Below are 20,067 nucleotides of genomic sequence, written 5' to 3' on the forward strand. Positions count from 1 at the left end.
TGAAGAACAACTTGTATTCCGTTCCGGGGTACAATTTTTATTTATGAGAAATGTTGATATTATCTGGCTTTCACAATTAATGGCCGGGATTGAAATCAAAATCATATATTAGTGGTAGACAAGAAAATACTTTATCTGCTAAGCCACAGTTGTGCTTTACTATCAAGGTATTGGTTCAGCAATGGTCAGAGTTATTCCCTGTAGTGACATATTAAGACTGTGTCAAATAATGTCTATCTGACATATAATGATATAATTACTTTTCGAATAGCAACTAATTATTGTTCATCAACTCAGGGAATCTCATACTATGAGATGGTGGAGAAGGACGATGAAAGCTCCACGAACAAACCATCCAGCTCAGAGAACAAACCTACATTTAAATCTCATACTATCCACATAAAAACAATATACTTCATGGCAAACTAATAAATCACATAAAATTATTTCTGTGTTCACTTTAATTCTAGTATGATGCAAGTACTCTAATGAGAATACTGTCTGAGCTTTTACTAATCATGTTGAGATTTTGTGAGATCAACAAGCTATAAATAAACTGTACACAATTAAATTGAATTCAAGCGTAGATATGAGGCATCTTCGTGAACCTTTGAAGAGTTCTAAATATTTTCAAAATTCCTATTTTATCATTCAGGAAACTATATGTTGGGATGATCCTGCAAATTTCTCGCAATCGACATGACAAGCTCAGGATATATTAAGAAGCACTTTATCCAATCAGCTTTCGATTGGAAGTTTTGCTAGAAATATCACGAAAAAAGGGTTCTGATTGGCTGATAACTACACTGCTACTATGTTGAGTAGTATTCTGGAATTTTCAGTAAAACCCAAGGACTTCTAAAATACTAGAAAAACCCTATATTTTCTGTACATGAATGAACATTTGGAGTAAAGTACTTCCCGCATATTTTGTGCCTTTTCTCTCGCTGTGTAGTTCTAGCTTGGGGGGTTACGAAACTAGCTTAGGATCCGAATATAGCGTTCAACCAACAAGACGTATCACTGTACTTCACTAGTTTTCCTCGATAGAAGGTCAAAGTTATACATAATACATGGGATTCTAACTCAGTTACAGTTTCATTAACTTTGATTAAAAACAATAGTTACTTATTATTGGTTTGTTAGGAAATAATGAGCTAGTGAAAACTAGTATGTTCAGTTTCATCAATTGTTTTAAGTTAAACATATGAAAGTCTACCACTAGTTGAATATTCCTAATCCAGTTGTCTCTGCTTCAGGTAGGACTGGAATAGATTTTAAACCAATTAACGTAGGGCTTAGTACAACATGATATTGAATTAATCACTAAGTGGATATATTCTAAGTTAATAGAAAATTAATCGTTTCTATATTAAAATGTATATACAAAGCATTCAAATAGAATAGTAAATTCTATACTGAAGAAATAGTAATTAACGGTCAGTCATCATCTTGTATTGTAAACTTTTTATTGTATAATTTACATATACTGTTGTCAAGGGAGATTTCGTTAAGTATTATATATTTAATGAAGGGGTTTATAGACTTTAATGTTTCCACAAAAAAGATGAAGGAAAAGTTGTGTGCGAAAAAATTGGTATATGACTTTTTAGAAAAATAACATCGCACCATTTTTTTGAACATTTTGAATTTTTAAGCAGTGATGGATGGTGGCTAGCAATGGGATCCAGGACACACGTTTTGTCCAGTTTGGGACTAGTCAGATGGATGTACCTGCATTACAGAGTTGATGTTCACTTCGGAATTTTAACTCAGTAACGTTCGCTCCAAACGACGTCGTGTTATCCACGTAGCTACTGAGTCCTGACAGCCACTAGCTTTTGCAATAGGGTGAATTTTAAATTTATATGATATTGTTTACCTGAATCTTCCCATTGATGTTTAGGATTGCGATTGATCAGTCTCTTATTGGCATGTATGCATCCTGTACGTATAGCCAGGATTTTGCCTTATGTCACAAACATCATAAACAATGATGGATGGCGGCTAATAGTGGAATCAAGGACTGCGTTTCGTCCTATTTGGGACTCGCCAAGGGGAAGATTGAAGTAAACAATATCAAGTAAGTTTAAGACCTCACTTTAGAAAAATTCTGAATTAAATCTACTGATGGCCTTCAGGGTCATACTCAATTGAGGATTCAATATAACAGTGTAATAAAAGATGGTTAATTATACATAACAGTTGATGGATTACATGATTAAAAAATGTATTGTGATAAAATTAACTCTAAAATGATAAAAGACAATTCATTAGAACAAATGATTGGAAATAATTTACTTAAACAATTTTCTGTTTATTAAACTATCACATTAACATTTCACATAAATGAAACCTCTGAAAGTGAAACTTTTTTTAATTAGAATTGGATAGTGGCAATCAGTGGGATCCAGAATATACTTCTTGTCTTGTTTGAGACACGTTAGAAGAATGTACTGGGACTTCAATGTTGATGTATCGCTCAGTAACTTGAGCCTAGTGTCCTTCACTTTAAGTGCTTGACGCGTTATCTACTTAGCTATTGAGTCCAGAAAGTCACTGGTTTGTGCAACGGAGATGAATAATAATTTAGTTGTAAGAGTCTTGGATTCCATTACTAGCCATCACTCGACTATGCTTAAAATATACTCGTGACAAGGTAGAAGTATAAAGACTAGCTATTTGATAAAAGAGACTGATCAACGATAATGGTCAACACCAATAGCAGGAAATGCATTGCAATTGATCCTCATCACATAAGGCAATAGCCATTTGAATTCACTAGCTAAAAGGATAACGTATTGAACGTTTAAAACTAAGGGTATTATACTAGAGCCACAGATTAAAAATAAACAATGGTATGTAGAGAATATCTGTCTGATCAGTCTCAAATGGAATGAACTTGCCTGCTAGCTTCTACCAAACTTACTTATAAAAACGTATTTTCTGCTTATTAATTAACCTGCCTAGGACATACTGAGCTGAGAATTGAAAGCAGACATCAAAAGGATGAATAGGAAATGGAAACAAAGCCAAATTGGAGGCCTGATTAAACATCCGGGCTACCTGTTTTGCGCTTTAGATATTTCAACAAGTTATCTGTTTTTGCTTGATTTAACACATCATTATGGCTGCTAATCGAACAACGTATTGAAGTGCGTTTATAAAAAGTGCACAACCTTCCGCTGTACAAATTACAAAAAGCCTAATCAGAGACATCATGGTTGCTGGCAACATTCAGAGAAAAAAATTTACATTATTTAGATGTCAATTGACTGGACTGCTAACTTCTAACTAGCCACCACTCAATATTTGTCGTCAGGATCGATGAAGAAGTTAAAAAAATGAAAAAGCTTTGAAATACTTTGTGCAGAGAATTTTATATTGTACCAAAAATATAATATCGAATAAAGCCATTAATAATAATAAATAATAATAGTAAAAGGATTGTCCAGGACAGAGTTGGATGGAGAATCCTGGTGTGCGACCTATATTCCTCTATGATGGGTAACAGGCCTAGGTAAGTAAGTAGTTAAGTAAGTAAGTAACCTGCTTCGGTTTGAGTGCCCGAGCAGTATCACAGCTTTCACACAAATCAATAATAACTACTACTGGCCTCACTGTTATTGCGTGACGCATATGTATTTGGTGTCCCCCCCTTGTACCAATGTTTATGTATTCAAATAAATAAATATAATTTTAATAGTTGAGATCATGAATCCATTGAAGATAGACCACTATGGAAAACCTGGAACGAAACGGTCGTCCAGTACTCATGATCTCAACTATTAAAATTACTATAATATCCAAAAAACCCCTTCTGACATTAAATAAATATAAATCTATACAATCTTGCTAATATTAACATACCTTTAAATTGATCTCCATTCTTTTTATATTCAATTATTGTTTCTATATTTCGATTATTTTCTTGAATAATATTTTGTGCATTGAATTGTTGAATATTAATAATTAATAGTATTATTATTATTATAAATGGGGAGATATTTGATTGACCAACTCTTCTATTATGTTGTCGACTGTTCTTACCGTGCAACAAATCACAAGAGTAAAACTATGACGGTTAACCCGAATAACTGACAGTCCACCAACCCTACCACAAAACAACACCTCACTCCCAGTTATCCATTTGCAAATTAATCATCTCCGTCAACACAACCACCACTCGACAACAACAAACACAACACTAATCACTCCTCAACACTACATTCAATACTACCCCATGTATACACACTTACTGACAACCACTGAGAAACTACAATACACCAAACACTAACACCAATCTCAACAATAACCACTGTACTACACACACTAAACACAACCACGATTTATTAGTAGACAAAAAACGTCAACTAGCCTCATTCACACTCAATCAACCGTGTGAGTGAGCGATTGACTGAGTCAGTAACTGAATGCCTGACTGGACGGCCATTTCGTTCCAGGTTTTCCATGGTCTAACTTCAATTGACTCATCATCTCAACTATTAAAATTACTATAATATCCACAAAACACTCCTTCTGATATTAAATAAATATAAATCTATACTATCTTGTAAATAATAACATACCTTTAAATTGATCTTCATTCTTTTTATATTCAATTATTGTTTTTATATTTTGATTACCTTCTTCAGTAATATTTTGTGCATTGAATTGTTGACTATTAATAATCAATAATGATAATAATATCAATATTGATCTAAATGGGACGGTATTTAATTGATCATCTCTTCTATTATATTGTTTAAAGATCATTGTATTCAATATTAATAATAATTATAAATAAAGGATCATAATTATTGGATCATAATGATAATATAATGTGAATGTTTATTTGTTTAATCAAATAATGAACTGATCAATGTTGTTGTATTGTTGTTGTTTGTTTTTTTTAATTTTTATACAGAATGAATAATTAAGTTCAACATAACCTAGTAACAGTCAATAGTAATTAGTAGTAGTATCTAAGATGAATATGACTATTAATTTTTTTTGTTTGTTTTCTTTTTCTTTTCTTTTTGGGAAAAAGAAAAAAAAATAGAGAAGAAAAATTCTTTTATATAAACACAATACTATTGGTGCAAAATAAAATAACACAATAAACACATTTAGAATTGAATTTACCCAATCCGAATATTAATCAATAATTCAATGGATCTATATTATTACCGAGATTTAGGATACAATGTGAAGACACGAAAGATACTTTTTTTTATTGAAAGAAAGAATAATGTAGTATATGTTATGATAGAACTAATTGTTGGACATTGAGTTTTTGCAGTCTTACCGGGAATATGATAAAAATAGATTTGGCATTAGATTACTAGTTTGGTTTATTTGTCTATCATTGGATTCAATACAATATATATATATATATATATATATTTATTTAAGATAGTGGTTGGAGGTGGTCAACAGGAAACACTGGACCCGGGTTTCGTGCTATTTGGCACTCGTCAGCAAGGTATACCTGTAATCTTGAGGGAACTAGTGCTCCCTGACATATTCGATCCCATGTCACTCAGCTTCACAGTCAGAAACGTTACAACTGAGCTATTCGGGCTGTGACCGTCCTCCTGTAGGACTGAGATGTAATCACAATTGATTGATCACTGGGTGGTGATCAATGTCATGTGTGTCAAAACTTTCTTAGTGCTGATCGAATGCTATCGATGAAGTCGCAATATAACCACTAGTCTAGTTGGGTGAAGTATAAATGCTCACTTATTTTATTACATACGTTTACATAAAGTTATCTGAGTAGTTATCTTTTTCACTAATTTGCCTGATTTCTGGTGTTTTGTTTAGTTTGAAGACATTATAATCTACATCAAAGTTAATTATATTTGAACTGAAACAGTTAGCTTTCAGTGTCATTCAGTTATAATAGGGGTATATATGGTGAACCGACTGATGTTACAAATAAGAATCATATAATTCCAACTGAAATGTCGAATGACGTTATGTTTAAGATCAAATTTTAGATATCTTAGATTCTATTTCATATTAGGCTTTAAATGTACAATGTTTAGGAATACTGGAGTACGTATAAAGCTTAACGATTAAAATCGAGAGTGACTAGATAACTCCTGCATTGTACTTTGAAAATTTCCAAGATTATAAATCAATGATTCCGTATAACTTCTGAGTGTCATCTTTCTATAATCGTCATATACTTGAGGCTTTTTTGAAAAAAGTAATCATGAAACTGTAAACCCTGATAACATTTCATGAATTATATGTTTTACTATTAGAAAAGCTAACCAGTCAAAATATGAGTCACTGCTTCCTGAAGCTGTTATACTGTGAAGGGATTCACTTAGGATTGTTGATTGATCAAGTTTCAACTACCTACCATATTCCGTGGTTAAGTTATCATGCCTCTTAAAAAATATTTATAGATTGCGATCCAATTTGAAGGGGATATTCAAAACTGGGGCGGAATGAATATCTTTAGTGTCAGTGTATCTTATAATCCAGAAAAATCACCTAATTTTCCGAAACGTTTTTGATATAATAATGAACGGTTTATATATTGTTGTACATTCTCTCAATTCACGTAAAGGAGCATTTCCACGAACGAATTTAGTCTTCATTGTACATTCATATAAGCCGAAGAACAAACTAAGAGTTAAAAAAAACACACTGGGGTTCATTATATTCAAATTCTGGACTCTTTGTCATTGCGTGAATTTGATACGATCATAAATTATATACAAAATATTCAGTTCTTATAATATGAAGAATACAACTGGACGTACTTCATACTACCGACACCAGTCAATTCCCTGTATTTTAAGACAATATACTAGCATTTCTACAGAACTACTTGAATTATTTCAAACATCCTTTCAAACAATCAAGATATTAGTGAGTTATATACACATATTTCATTTGAAATTTAACATCAGTGCTGTTCTTTCACTATAGCTTGTATCAAGTCAGTCTGAAAACATGAATTCCCGTATTTATCGAATATATTTAAACAAAAATATTTAAAACGTTTTGTTTAAATTTTTTCTTATTAGGGACTATTGTTCAATCTGATTTTGATTTTATAATTTGTTTACCTTTAATTATTTAACTGTAAATATAGGACGAAACGAGCATCCTGGATTCCACTACTGACCACCATCCATCATTGCTTATAATGCTTATGACTCAAGGAAATATAAAGGTGATCCGCACAGGATGCATATATGCAAATAAGAAACTTATCAATTGCAATCCTAAACATCAATGGGAAGATTTAAGCAAACGATACATAATGAATGTAATAAATGTTTTGGTTTTCATAGGATCGATTGCTGACTTGATCGACAGGCTATCAAATTTAAGAATTTTCGCTTACTATTTATAATTAATAGACAGGATCAGGGAAATGTCTCTAAGCCCAATCCAAACCATTCATCTGACTGAACCATTTCTAAGTTAGATGACAAATCACTGAACATTAATCAGTTTACCAAATATCATAGAGGTCAATGATGATTAATTAAAATTGACCATTTGCAGACCACGGCATATAGGTAGTCTGTCTTTTTCTAATCTGTCTAAATTAGTAGGAAAAATCTCATCGGTAAAACAGTTTTTATCACAAAATTACATCAATTTGGCTACCACTGGAAGCTAAAAATATGTTTCGGGCAACTATTTTTGCAAATATCGGACTATCTAGGTTAGTTGAAGAATGTCATCACTCCAAAATGAACCCAAGATACCTAAAAGTCACGACACCACCTTGCCAGTTTGATTACAATTCACTAATTGCTTACTGAGTCATATTATGATAATCTATCTATTTCAGAGATATTACCGAATGAAGAGAAATGACTGAAATTTGAAAGATCACCTAACTAAATACTACAGGATGGGTAGTTCTACGAGATGTTGATATTTATTACTAGTTGTTGTTTGTTCCCATTTATTTCTACCTACAAACAATATTTTTAGCTTCCAGATAAAATTTCCTGAATCCTAATGAGAGACTATGACTACTGAACTTAAATTATGTCAGGTGTGAGGAGGGTACTCATCAAAAACAGTTAAAGATGGTTAATCAATTTGATAAAATTGATTGAAGTTAAAGTTGTACACAATTTGATCAGGGTCTAGACATTAGGCGTTTGCACACGAGACCGAAGTCACTAGGTCCGATTGCCGATTGCGCGGTCGATCGTGCGTGCATATTGCTGAGAAGTCCCATACGAGGACGAAATGGCCGTCTAGCGCTTCCAGATTTTCGAGAATCACCTAACGTAAATCTGTTCGTGATTTCAATAAAGTTCAATAATATCTGCAACCCCCTATTAATAAATACTGAAGTCATGTAATTTTTTCTAATGCATTCATTGTTATAAACATAAAAAGTTGTTATTCAAGTGAGGCTGTCATTGAAATCAAGATGATAAATTTAATCAGTGAATCTTGAAGATTTTATCCCTCTTATTTATGAAAGTGATTCATGCTAATAGTCAGTTTAGAAATTTATGCGAACACGTTTCGTCTACTTGTGTTTGTCAAGTAATATAAATATCTTTGAGTAAAATTGAATTAATGTCGGCATTACAAGTGTCTACAAACTGACAAATCTGTTCATTGAACAATTGATCCTATTCGGTAGCCGCTTTTCATAACCTCAGACTAAATCCGCATAGTAACTTGAACACAAGAAAATATACGAGAAGTGTAAAACCGAAGACTAATGATTAGGATTTATTTAACTCCCAAAATAAGTAAAAGTGATTCGTAGATACACCACGTTGTATAAAAGATAGATCAACAATCAGATATATATAAATTGGACTGAATCTTACTGAATAATACAAATTCAATAACGTACTGTCTGAACACAAAATTTACCATATTATACAACTAAGCATCTATAGTTTTTTTAAAGATGTGAGCACATATAACATAATTGGAAAAGATCAATTTCATATGTCATTCTCACTCTAATCGATTAAGTCACTACCCGTCACGAAGTCAAATTCAGTGGATATTGATTATTATTTGAACGAGGTTCAATAATTTATGCAAGTGGTTTTTAGTTGTCAGTGTGAGGTGAAGATACTTTCAGCTATAAGCAATGATATATCAGGAGAAATGAACAGCCGTTTCGTGACAATTAAGAATTTCCCAAAAATTCACATTCACTTCTCAAAGATTGATAAAGTTCAAATACTTCTTTCCCATAGAGATCATAATTCTCTTTAGCTACTGAGAAGGAATAAATCTCCATATTCTAAACTTTTCCATCTTCGCAAATAGACCATTAATAAACCTGAGTTTATTAAATCAGTCATTTCATAGTATGATCACTGAGTAATAATGTCAGTGACATGGAAATCATTGTCATTTACGTTACAGATATGCTTTGTTGATGAGTGCTAACCATGAAGAAATTTAAGTTAAGGGCCTCTACTGGTTCCCTTCAAGTATCTAATAACTGAAAGCTTTTTCTTCTTATTGAGCTCAAAAATGATCATAAATATTAAAGCTTTTTCTCTAACGTTAACCAGTTAGCACAACGGTCAAACGTAATCAATCAGCAGACTACTAGTTTAGAGTTAATCTAGTGTGATTATCCAGACTGTTATCACATGTATAACGTAGAGATTGAATTTCGTGTCGGAATCGTAGTGTAAATTGTCATCAAAAGATAAGTTTGTGAAGATGACATTATTTAGAATCGGACCACGCATTCTACATTATATATCGAAAAACGGTTTTCTCGTGACATTAAACAATAAAACTTTAGTACCAATAAACTTACCCACTAGTCGTTCATAGTCGAACGATAGCTGTTGACCAAAAATGAAGGGAATATTTGTCATGAGTACAGAAGAATATGATTCAAAATGAAAAAGCATTAAAATGGTGGGATGTTACCAGGTCATGCAGCCATACTAGAAATAACTTTAACTTTGGATTTGAAATTTTGCCTGGGGCTTGTAAGCAACTATTGACTTATGGAATATGAAATACCATAAGTTTAGAAATATCGGAACCTATGTCGTACTTATTAACCAAGGAAAGTTTCTCTACACATCTACTAAAAATAACTGAAATCGGTCTTATGGAGGTTAAAATACGATTAACCAACTAACCATTGTTGAATATAACAAGTCTGAACATTGGTATATCACTTCACAAAGTTTGGATAAAATGAACGATTACAGTCCTCAGACAATAACGTTCTTAAAAAATATTTTGGTTTATCAGTAGTCTACTCGTGAGTAGTGTAAATGCAAACCAAATAATTTTTGTTTCCGAACAGAATTGAGGTTCGACATATAAAACCACTTCATTTCTAAAATTTGATGTCTGAGTATCTTTAACTAATGACTAACGACATAATCAAAGAACTATACTGTACCATTATTTAATCATCTAACTGACAGTAATTTCGCTCATTTATGGATGAATTAGATTGATATTCAGGAAAAAGTATGTTGATTAATTTTACTTGAAACTTCTAAAATCATGTTAGAATTTCCGATTCTGAACATGTGAATATGGTGAATAGAATTTAAAGACAACACCAAAATATACTGATCAAATAGTATTATTAACATTTCTCATAGTTTTATATAGTTGAAATCATGAGTCAATTGAAGCTAGACCACCATGGAAAACCTGGAAGCACTGGACGGCCGTTTCGTCCTATTGTGGGACTCCTCAACAGTGCGCATCCACGATCCCGCCTTGCGAGATTCGAACCCAGGACGAAACGGCCGTCCAGTGCTTCGAGGTGTTTCATGGTGTTCTGGCTTCAATTGACTCATGATCTCAACTATATAAAATTACTAAAATCTCCACAAAACCCCCTTCTAATAGTTTCTCATAGTTATTATTCAAAATATGTTTTCTATGCTTATGAAAACTCATCCATTGGAAGCAACATTGAATAAGTGTATAGCAGCTCAGATACAATTGAGTTTGTTTACATCAAATTTGGCTAAGCCCTTTTGTTAACTTATTTAACGGACAGTCATTCATACAATAACAACCTATCTATACCATTGTACTTTTATTATGTATGCTTGAGCATTGCTTACTGCCTAGGCATGTGTTCATTCCGCTAGCCTTATTATTAATCGCTTCATTGATCCGATGATTCATGCTTTTCCATTTGTATATATATGTACATCTTAATCATGTTCACTGCACTGCGCTACACCGTATTGTTCACGCTTCCACACTCATTTGACTCACGCTCACTCGCCTGCTTTACGGCACTGCTCTTTCATGCTTGCTTAACGTGCCTGTAATATTGGATATCTGCGTGTGGTTCGATAATAAACGCAATCAACCCTTCGTATTCGCCTTCTAATTTATACACCGTTAGGACGTTGTAGTACCGTGTTTCGTTAATCGTTTACTTCGATAACCGTTATCAGTCAGTCACAACATAGAACTTCGTACGTACGTACATCGGTTTGAGTTGCCATACCAAATTAGCACAGAGATGCAGTTGTCGATTCAAATCCTACATTGGTAGAAGTAGTAAGAGTATAAGCATTATGTGAAAGCTTAGGGTTTGAAGATGTTATTCAAGGAATATAATCCAGTGAAATAAATTTGGAAAGAGAAAAAAGAAAGGGACATAAAGAATTCAGAAGATTAGAATTTGGGGAACACAAAAAGTGAATGCACCTTCGCCATTGCAAACGATTTTGAACCATGTCACTCAAGGTCTCTAACCATCGGTTGCTATCATCTCGCGAATCCCAACCAGGTAGTCTACACCTACCAACATGGCTCAGTCCAATTGTTAGTGACTTCATGGATTTGTGCCACGTTTTGGTCTGGCCGCACCTAGCTTTCTTCCAACCTACTCCTACACCATGGAACATTGCACGATAACCGTTATAATTCTAATCTTAACGGTGCGTAAAAATAAGAAGACAAAGGAAAGCAGCAGCTACAGTTTATTGTCGAATAACTCAGGCTAGAAAGTTAACAGCACCTGAGCGAATATGAACGAGCGAGTGAACAGGCGAACAAGCGAAGAAGCGACCGAGCGAATAGCAGGTAACTACATAGGCAATTTATAGTCAAATTTAATAAGGGTACATCAAAACAAAACAGAGGCTGATAATAGTATTTGCGTGCACACATATATGGGGAGGAGCATGAGTTATCGAATGATATTTAAGCAATCAACGTTTCGGCCAGAATGTCATGTGCTCTAGTGGTACAGCAGTGCAAAGAATATGCAAATTGTTACTATCCGAATGACGATGTCTGTTAAGTAAGTTAATAAAAAGGGCTTAACAAAAATTGACTATAATCGAAATTGATTGTAGGATAGTTGTTATAATGTTATCGAGTAACGGTTATCAAGACGAACAATATACGAAGTATTGGGATAATATCGAATATCAACCACCACAAGTGTATCCTAGTAAAATAAAGCTTTTTTACTGTACAAAAATGGATAAAACCGCAAATGATAGATTTTTGCTCTTGATCTGAAATAAATTAGTCAATATTTGTATTTTACACTTCGACAGATACCATGATGATAATTCATTGAATATAATTCTCTCAGTCTAAATATGGTTCAGTTTACCATTAGGAAGATGTTTTAGTTATCCATTTGTAATACATTGCCAACTTAACAGATAAGCTATTCTTTGTTTATTTATTCCCACGTAGTAATCTAGTTATTCCCACAATAACAATCAATACTAAGATTATGAGTGAACAGTAGAAATAATATTTTCAGCCAAATAATGAATTTCGCTAACAAATTAATTAAATATGAAGAACAAATAAGGCTTAATTAGTTTACTTATAACGAATTTTATATATAACTAACCAGAAAATAATTTCTAGTATGTTTATACAATGGTTAATCATAAGCCAAAATAAGGTCAATGAAATTTAGAGTTGAGCCAGAACAACATTTAGGGGTGGGGAATGAATTAGTTTTATTTTGGGTTATTTCTTCAGTTGCCTATATCCGTATTTTTATAACATAATACTTAATAAGGAGGTTTTCTGTGGAGATTTTTATGTATAGTTGAAATCATGAGTCGATTGAAGCTAGACCACCATCGAAAACCTGGAAGCACTGGACGGCCATTTCGTCCTATTGTGGGACGCCGGCTCAGTGGTATATCGGTTGGGTGCTCTAGCGCGAGACTGATAGGTCCTGGGTTCGAATCTCGCAAGGCGGGATCGTGGATGCGCACTGTTGAGGAGTCCCACAATATGAGGAAACGGCCGTCCAGTGCTTCCAGGTTTTCCATGGTGGTCTAGCCTCAATTGACTCATGATTTCAACTATACGTGATACTTAATAGTAAACACTGGTAACTAAAAAATTGATTTTTAAAAATCACGAGTATTGTATATGTATATGAGTAAGCACATGATAGTTCATTGATAGTAAAAATATAAACTGAACGAGGTAGTATATATCTAGAATTCAGAAGCCGGTAAGATGGATTGCGTAATAATTGTAGAAAATACGAAAAATTTACTGAAATTCAAAACTTCAGTGAATGAAAATCGTATTATGATGTTACCTATAATAAACAGTACTGGATAAGAAAAGGAGCATTCAACGAAGAAAATTTTCTTTTCGACGAAATCATTTACTTAAGCTGTACATTCGTATATATACTTATATGGAAAATATATGTCTATAGGAGGTTAGGAAAGATTGCATTATAAATTGATTCGACAATAAATAACAAATGAGGTTACGTACTAATCAAGGGGTAAGGAAGAAAATGATTTATGGGTCAGATAATAATTTAATTGACAAATATGAAGAAAAGCGACAAAAACAAAGGTCATAATAATAATCTGAATAATAAATTCATTTAGTATTGTTTGTTTGAATCTTCCCATCGATGTGTTAGGACTGCAACTGAACAGTCTCTATTTGGCATATGTGCATACTGTGCGTATTGCCTCGATATAGCCTAATTCACAAACATGGTAAGCAAAGATGGATAGTGGATAGCAGTGGAATCCAGGAAGCACGTTCCGTCCTATTTGGGACTCATCAACTGGATGTACCTGCATTTCAGAGTTGATGTTCACTCTGGGACTCGAACGCAGTACCGTTCGCTTCAAACTCCATCACGTTATCCACTCGGCCACTGAGTCCTGATAGCCACTTGCTTGTGCGATGGGGTGAATTTTAAATTCATTTAGTATCACTTGTTTGAAAGGTACTCGGTTCGAGTCCCAGAGTGAACATCAACTCTGAGATGCAGGTACATCCAGTTGACGAGTCCCAAATAGGACGAAACGCGCTTCCTGGATTCCACTACTAGCCACTATCTATCTTTGTTTTCAATCAGTCTTAATTTCCCAAGAACTGTAGGTCCTTACCAAACCTCAAATACCAGGAGTTAACACATTTAAACCATTGGATGTCAATTCCGTAGCTTAGACGTCAAGTAACGTATGCGTAACCCAATATTTTCTCTGTTCGATCCCCTATAAGAATTGTAGATTAGCACTGTAGAGGAGTCCCATACTAAGACAAAACAGCTATCCATTACATTGTAGTTTTTATCAATCGTCTAACTAAAATCACTTTGTGATGTAGACCATACAAATTTAACAATCTCCAAAATACTCTCTCATAACCAAAGACCTTTCCATTATACTTTGTAGACTTATTCAAAGTAAACTTTAATAAAAAGTACCTTTGAGCAACCATTCACCAATGTTTTCAATGAGTTGATATTTCCCAACAGACCTGGTTGAACTCCCCCGGTTACTGCTTCTCACTAGAACTCCAGGAAATACCTCATGGAGCCAGTCAATAAGATGAAACGGCCGTCCTGTGCTTCCAGGTTTTGCATGATGGTCTAGCTTCAATTGACTCATGATCTCAACAATATATAAAAATTACTAAAATCTCCACAAAACCCCCTTCTGAAAAAGTACTTTTATTGCTCAGTAAACACTATTATCATTATTATTTTGTAAACAATATTTGTTTCAAACAGTCATTGATTCATCTTGACATTATTGTTGTTTTTTTTCCTGGTTTTTTTCTAAAAATAGAAGAACAAAAATGATGAGTACATAGTGAATCGGAAATATATAGTTGACTGATTACAAAACAAAATTAATCGCCTATGGGTAAAAAAAAACTTGAAATTAGATTAGTATAATTATATTTCAACAGATGAAAATATGAAAAACTTGTGTTGTCAATTTAATCAAAAAAAGAAAATCTTGTACCATCAATCTTAGTACGAATAAGAAAGTAGATTCTAGAATATTCGAGGGGAAAAAACGGAGATATTTTATAAAATTCAGTAGTCATTGCATTATGATACAATGTATGGAACTGTTTACTGGATTAAATAAACAATAACTGATTTCAATAGTTGAGGTCATGAGTTAATTGAAGTTAAACCACCATGGAAAACCTGGAAGCACTGGACGGACGTTTTATCCTATTATGTGACTCCTCCTTCTGATCTATAATCTTATGCTAACTAGTGACTGACTTCGAGGGATGTTTCCTTGAGTTCTAGTGGGAAGTAGTGACCAGTGGAGTTCAACCAAGTCTGTTGTAGAGATATCAACTCACTGAAGATAATTGGTGAACGGTTGCTCAAATATCGTGGATTGGTTGAAGTTAGACATTAATAACGTTGGATGCCAGCCAGCTCAGTGGTCTATCGGTTAAGTGCTCAGGCGCGAGACTGGTAGGTCCTGGGTTCGAATCTCGCAAGGCGAGATCGTGGATGCGCATTGTTGAGGAGTCCTACAATAGAACGAAACGGCCATCCAGTGCTTCCAGGTTTTCGATGGTGGTCTAGCTTCAATTGACTCATGATTTCAACTATGAAGATAATGCAATCGACACACTTCCAAGTTACATAACCATCTTACCAATGAGTAAGTATATTGACGAACACTTATTTCATTTTCAGCATTTCATACCGTACCTAATAATTAAAACTAAAACTTAATTTAATAAACTGTATTTTTTTGAATAGAAAATCTCCTCTTACTTTCTACAATCTACCTTTAACTATCTGAAAGGGGGTTTCGTCGAGATTCTAGTCCTTCCATATAGTTGAAATCATGAGTCAATTGAAGCTAGACCACCATGGGAAACCTGGAAGCACTGGATAGTCGTTTCGTCCCATTGTGGGACTCCTCAACAGTGCGCATCCACGATCCCGCCTGACGAGAGTCGAACCCTAACTTTATAAAAATTTTCCGTTTCTTTAATAAAGCTCTAAACAAATGATTACTTCGGTTACATAATACTGTACAACTCTAGACAGTTGAGCTTATTCTCATTCTCTATAGTCTTATAATTTTACTTATTCAACTTGATATCTCTTCTGAAAACGTATTTAGATAACTGAGTAATAATGAATGTCATTAACAACCATTCCTTGGTACTTAAAGAAGTATATTGGTCAAATTACAATCTGGATACTATTCTAATTCATTCGATATTATGAGCATTCTGTTTTGATGTTAAATAGTTGACTAGAACTAGTCACTTTAACATCATTACTCAATATAATCTGCTATTTGACAGTGATTGTCTATAGAAATTTAGAAGTCGAAATGTTTGACAGATGTTTGTTTCTAATACTATTCTGAATAATAAATAAGTTGATTAATGTATCCTAAGCATTTTCCATAAATCATTTATGAATATAGAAAGTGTTCACTTAATCTATCTATTTATATTAAAAGTGTCATTTTGAAAAAAAATGAACTGTAACCATTAAGTTACAAAATGTTTACATCTAACTAGAAGGTATGTTAATTTGGATACACTATGAATAATGACTAGTGTCATAGTTGTTTAGTCCTTTGGTCCTGATTGAATTTTGTCGATAACGTTGCAGCGTGGTTGCTAGTCTAAGTGATTTAACATCACTTACATTTTGTTGAGATGTTAAGTGGTTAGAGATAGTTGGTAGGAAACCTCAGTTTCGTGACATTTAACACTCGTCAGCAAGGTATACCTTTAATCTTGAGAGGTACTGATGCTCCTTGGTGAATTTAAATCTGCTTCATTAAGGATAATGACAACATCGTAAATTGGTCGAAAAAATTCTATAGCACTAAAATGAATACACAATGTGACGTTGGTCACCGTTCAATGATCAATCAACTGTAAATATCTCAATCCAGTAGGAAGTCAGTCGCGGCCCGAGTAATAACATCTCATATTAAGAAACCGGATGACGCAGGTTTATTTCCATCAGATAGCATCGATTTTCTCAAGATTACAGGTACAGTTTGCTGACAAGTGCCAAATAGCACGAGATTTGGGTAATGACTTTCCTGTCGTCTATTTTTAACCATCTAACACAAAAGTATCCAGTGGTTATTGATGCAAAAAATGATATTTCTGTTCTGTTACAGAGCTATATGACTTTTCATATGACTACGTATGAATGTTTTTGTATTAAATTTCATAGAATAAATGAATTGCACATGTACAACATGAGGCTAATTAAATTCAGTCTACAGTGTTGACAACCGGATAACTGAAACCCTTTCTAATAGTTACGTAAATTTCGTATCTGTTGCACAAATCGGTAATTAACTTATCTCAAAACTTCAGTGATTAACGCATTAAACATTTTGAGTGAAAGGTAATGATTTCGAGACTCAGTGTTAACATTATTATTGAGATATGAACATATTCAACTAATGTATCCCTAGTAAAAAAGACGAACATTCTAATTTTCACTGTCCAGCACAATCCATATATTTCATACAACTTGTTACACAATGAATTCATTGGAGCAATCCATACAAGATCATTTGCTAACAAATACTAGTCGAAATTCGGCCCTTAACGTCAACAACGGAATAATCCAAACTCTTATTATTAATGATATAATCCAAGCATATTAGTTTAACATTGCGCTTAATGGTTTTTTTCTTTTGATTTCATCTTGTAATGATGTAACTATGTCATAATATCTGGTATGACAATTGAATAACAAATCAAATAGAAATCACAGTCAGAGAATAAATGTAGCTGATCGACAGTGAAAAGTGGATCATCTACTGAAAAAATCTGAAAAGTACCATGTAGAATACAAAAGTCTTAGATAAATATGGCAGGTAACATGGAACTCAAGAAACTTGATACATTATGGTAATGAGTTAAATTTGTTTATCATGTTGAAATTAGAGAAATAATTATACAAATAGAGAATACACTCTAACTACTCAGTAGACTGAGATACTTTAGAGAGAAATTCATCAAATTGAATTTAAATGAGTTTTGAACACACTAGAAGGTATAGGATGGACACTTCAGAATTCATAAGTCATAAATGACATGTTAGGCAGCGACTTAATCGATCAGTGTGTGAATGACATATGAAATAGACGTTTTTCAATTGTCTATGACATATAAAAACACATTTTGAGGTGTAATTATATGGAATGGTCAAGTCATTGTATCCGTTAGTTATCGATACTTAATTGTATTGTGGTGAGTACTAATGATGTCGACAAATATAAGTAGTGTGTAACATCAATCGAAAGTGAAATGCCTGGAGGCAGAAGGTTAAGATCAAAGAAAACAGAACGAGAACAAAGAATGATTAGAATGGAAACGAAAGAACAATGAAATCTTAGACGATTGGTTGACATTTTGCAAATGAAGTATTTACTGTGTGGTTCTCAGGTTTCACTAAAAGATCCTGTAATTTTGTGTTCAAATACATTTGGTTGTTGCCATTTGTGTTCTCGTTTAATACAGTATGACATAGTAAATATGTATTATCGTTTATATATTAAGCCCATATACTTTATTCTAGCTACTGGCCAAGCCAATTCCCCTATACAATATGAGTCATATTTTGGTCTTGTTAATTATTCGCTTATTAACCTTGACTACCTTTTTATATGAGCGTTATGTGTATGCACACTTCGTATCTTATTCATCATATGTCTGTCATTCATTTTTATCTGACTATAAATGTTGATTAACGCTTGCTTAAAATGAGTTTGCTTCCCCGCCATCTCCTATATGCATTATTTTCGTTTCGCTCTCGAGTTGGCTTACCAGCCATCTCCAATGCGTCTTATTTATGCTTCGCTCGCTTACATTTGCTCATATGCTTACAACTTTCTAGTCCGCATCATTCATCAATAAAAATGTAGTTGCCGCTTCCTTTTGCCTTCTGATTTTATACACCGTTAAATGACGGTTATCAAAGCGAACTATTATTGAAGCACGGCACTACAAATATATGTTTCCTTTGTAGGTTATTGGTTGATTAATTGATATTAATTACTGCTCAGTACAAGATATGTAAATCCGACCGTAAATAGGTCATATAAAATGTATTTTGGTAGTCAAATTAATCCTGATTCATCGTTTCCAGTGCTAGGTATCAAGTCAGTTAAGTATTCAAAGGGTGCAAAAATAGATAACTATTGTCGAAAATGTATCTTTGTGCATTCTTCTAGCATCTGTAACGTACTAAAATAGTATGGACTATCCATAGTTTTAGAATCGTCAAGATGTTCATAAATTTGTTATTTCCAAATAACTTTATTGATATGTGAGACACACTGTTTACTTCGTAGTTTTGCATCGCACAGTTTACTACCAATTAAAATGTAATCAGCTTACAAATACAGATGAAATTAAGGAATTCAATCAAAGAACCTGTATGAGAGTGAAGAACTCAGACTAAAAAAATCTATGCGCTTAATATTCTACAGAAAGCGATTTTGATTATAAGCTAATTAACTGATCGACCTAGCTTTTTGTCGTTTTAAGAGATTAAATCACAGTTCGAATCTGAATGTTGACAAAAATTTTGAATTCAAACATATCAGCTCATAAATCTCAAACACAGAAAAATATTCATACGACTTTCAAATTCTTACTTCTGTCAAAAAAATAATGAAGATTTGTTTTTCGGGAAAGATTTCTTTTGTAATTGATGGTTATCAACTCTATGTATATGATTTGATGAGATAATAGGGCAAAATTACATTCTTTTACTCATCGTGATTTTCGATTGACATTACTTCCGTTTGAATTCACTTGGTATTA

At 33.4% G+C, this 20,067-nt stretch overlaps 1 protein-coding gene across 1 annotated transcript in view; it reads right to left on the minus strand.

The window, feature by feature from the left end:
- Smp_123830 (putative collagen alpha-1(V) chain precursor) overlaps window positions 1–4,776 on the minus strand; it is a gene marked incomplete at both ends in the record, with an annotated part of 48,505 nt that extends 43,729 nt beyond the window's left edge. The window contains one exon of the mRNA XM_018793164.1: window positions 4,590–4,776. Within this exon, the coding sequence (XP_018647704.1) occupies window positions 4,590–4,776 (187 nt within the window). The remainder of the gene's footprint in view (window positions 1–4,589) is intronic.
- Between the last annotated feature and the right edge of the window lie 15,291 nt (window positions 4,777–20,067).

Source organism: Schistosoma mansoni, chromosome 1 (assembly GCF_000237925.1).
Source record: "Schistosoma mansoni strain Puerto Rico chromosome 1, complete genome".
Classification (NCBI taxonomy): domain Eukaryota; kingdom Metazoa; phylum Platyhelminthes; class Trematoda; order Strigeidida; family Schistosomatidae; genus Schistosoma; species Schistosoma mansoni.